This window comes from Branchiostoma floridae, chromosome 12 (assembly GCF_000003815.2).
Source record: "Branchiostoma floridae strain S238N-H82 chromosome 12, Bfl_VNyyK, whole genome shotgun sequence".
NCBI lineage: Eukaryota > Metazoa > Chordata > Leptocardii > Amphioxiformes > Branchiostomatidae > Branchiostoma > Branchiostoma floridae.
Window position 1 is genome coordinate 16896085 of NC_049990.1, and position 2818 is coordinate 16898902.

Here is a 2818-nt window from a genome sequence, read left to right on the forward strand (position 1 = left end):
GAGAGATGGACGATAAATGCGCTCGTAAATGGCTTTCCTTTAACCCCCCTTTCAAACCCAACGTGGTTCTCTGTCTAAAATGTCTGTGGTATCTAAAGAAAATGAATGTCCGTTGTGGATGTTAAGATGATGCCAAATGGCTGACGAAAATTTGCTTGTGCTGGCCCTGCAGTGTTGCTTATACCTTTCCTTTAGTGGTTGGCTTGTCTCCCCGATGTAGGTCTCCTTGCACTGCGTGTCATCACATTTCAGTCTGTAAATGACATTAGATTTGATGTTTTTGTTGAGTTTGTCTTTTGGGTGCACAAGTCTCTGTTTCAACGTTGAGTAGGGTTTGAAATTTGTGGCGATGTCATGACTTTGTAGGATCCGTCTTATCTTTTCTGAAACCTCTTGAATGTAAGGTATTGTGATGTTTACAGTCTTTGTGCGGTCCAACTGTGATTTCGTTCCTTGGTGGTTTTCTAGATTCATGGGAGGGTTTCAGAGCTTTATTGAAGGCCCAAGGTTTGTATCCACACTTCGATAATGCCGTCCTAAGATGCTCCTGTTCTTTAGACTTATCTTCAACAGATGTGACAATAGTATCTGCTCGGTTGAACAAAGTTCTTATGACGCCGAGTTTTTGTTCCAGGGGGTGGTGAGACTCAAAATGGAGATATTGATCTGTATGCGTTGGTTTGCGGTAAACTGACATGTTGATGTGACCATCGTTCTCTACCCGTAGTTTTGCATCCAGAAAAGGTAGTGTGTTGTCTCATATAACATTGGTAATGTCTCATATAACATTGTTTATTTGTTTGCTTATTTGCGACGCTCTATCTCAAACTACACTTGATCCAACATAGATAATAGGTCTTGATTAGCATAATATATGCAAATTGAGGATATTCCACGTTTGCGCTGAAATACTAAATTAACCCTCAAGCACCCAACATTTTTTGCGAGTAAAATGACCGAGTGGGGTTCAAACGGACCCCAAATGCTTTATTCAGAAATTCTCAGTTTCAATTCTTATCGTTGATCATTGTACATACATTGCTTTATTAATGTAAGTGGAATATTTGGAGATGTTATTAATCAATCAAAAGAGATGAACAGCTCAAATAGGTATTCAGCAATAATGTAGAATATCCTTTGATTTAATACATACCAGTACTTAGATAAAGTAAATACAATTAGACATATCTAAGATTTCCGGGACCGTTGAAGCCTATTCAATCACATAAATGACGTCATATTACGTCATAGTGACGTCAAAGTTTTCTTTCTGCCTTTTCTATCTTACTTTTATATAATTCTCTTTAAGATTTGATGGTCAATTGTGTAGGGAGATAAAGAGTTACAAAGGTCTCGCCTAAGACCAACCTCCCCACCAACCCGTCCTAAATTGGGTTCATCAAGTTTTCATTTGATATTAAATGAATCAAGAGTTTCAGCCAGAATTGTTTGAGGTTCAAATTTTTTGATAGCCAACTTCACACTCTCCGATACATCTGCCGGCAATTTATGTTTTCTCTTCAAGACATAGTCCCAGTCCTTGCGCATCATCTTTAGTTTCAGACATAAAGTCGGATCTACGTCAAACTCATCGTTCCATGTCGATTTTGGAACAGTCAGGATTCCAGCTGTGCCATTAACTACCCATGCCTCCTTCGTAATTGTTTCATCACGACCACCAGCTATCCCATCACCTTTAACAATCTTGACACCGACTAGTGGTATGATTGCATTTTCACAGTAGGTAGTAGTTGATTGAAGTACCTGCTCGAAGTGGCGCACTTCTTGATGAAAGCCATCGTCTTCTTCAAGAATCTTCTTCCAGAGCGTCTTGTTGAAGTAGTCGTATAGCTGATAGTCAACATTGCTCCATTGGCGGTGCTTCACTTCTAGAGTCGCGTTGTTTGTCGTTGGTTTTAGATATATACGTACGCGTTTGGGATCTTTACCGTAAAGCACGTCTTTTAGGGTCCAACACATCAAACGCCTAAGCAGTATCAAGGATTCGTTGATATGTTCTAGAATCAGAATCAAATCAAATTCTCGCGATATCTTATCAACAAACTCATCAACATACGGTTGGTCATCAAAAAGTCCGACTGGAAACCCCAGCTCATACGCCATGAAATTTTTTGTCCTTGTCATCGGATCACTAAAATTTGTAAAGTAAGGAATTTGAAATTTCTTGGGATCTTCAAGAAACGACGCAACATGATCTGGCCCTTTCAAGCCACGGAAGACTTTGTCGTACTCGTACCAGTTGAAAACAGACCTTAGGTGAGACAGTGGATGTCTCAGTATTGAGATGTACACAGTGTCAAGCGGCATCACATGTTTCAACAGCTGCCTATGGTAAACGGAGTGATGAACTAACACATTATAAGTACCATCCGCAGATGGTAAGATATCTTCTTGCTTGAAGAAGAAGGGCCATCCGATGTGATGATCGTCACGCACAGGCAGAACAAATGTTAAGTTGTGCTCGTAGCCAAAACGTTGGAGGATGCAAGCAGTTGTTGTACTTCCTGCTTTATGTACTTTCGCGAACATGACGTTTCGTTTGATGTTACAGATTTCTTTACCATTTTCGCTCGTCCGTGTCCTAAAGAAGGATAAGAAATAATTTTTTTTTTTTGTGATGAGGCAGTTTGATATCTAAAAAACTTTATATAACCAACTTAGTAACTACATATTATAATATAACGGAGGGTCCCATAACTTAGAACGTAAATTTACAAGTTAGACATCGTATTGTACCAATATCGGTTATGTGAAAATTGTTGCGTTTTGACTAATGATAAACGAGAGTGGTGGTGTT

General features: G+C 39.3%; 1 protein-coding gene across 1 annotated transcript; it reads right to left on the reverse strand.

The window, feature by feature from the left end:
• Positions 1-568: 568 nt before the first annotated feature.
• Positions 569-2593, reverse strand: LOC118427873 (galactose-3-O-sulfotransferase 2-like). Its single transcript, XM_035837836.1, has one exon. It carries the CDS (start codon positions 2548-2550, stop codon positions 1408-1410), a length of 1143 nt encoding a protein of 380 aa, XP_035693729.1. The 5' UTR covers positions 2551-2593; the 3' UTR covers positions 569-1407.
• Positions 2594-2818: the final 225 nt, after the last annotated feature.

Excerpts from the sequence above, each read along its gene's own strand:
- LOC118427873 (XM_035837836.1), bottom strand. The coding sequence starts at position 2,550 with ATGTTCGCGAAAGTACATAAAGCAGGAAGTACAACAACTGCTTGCATC.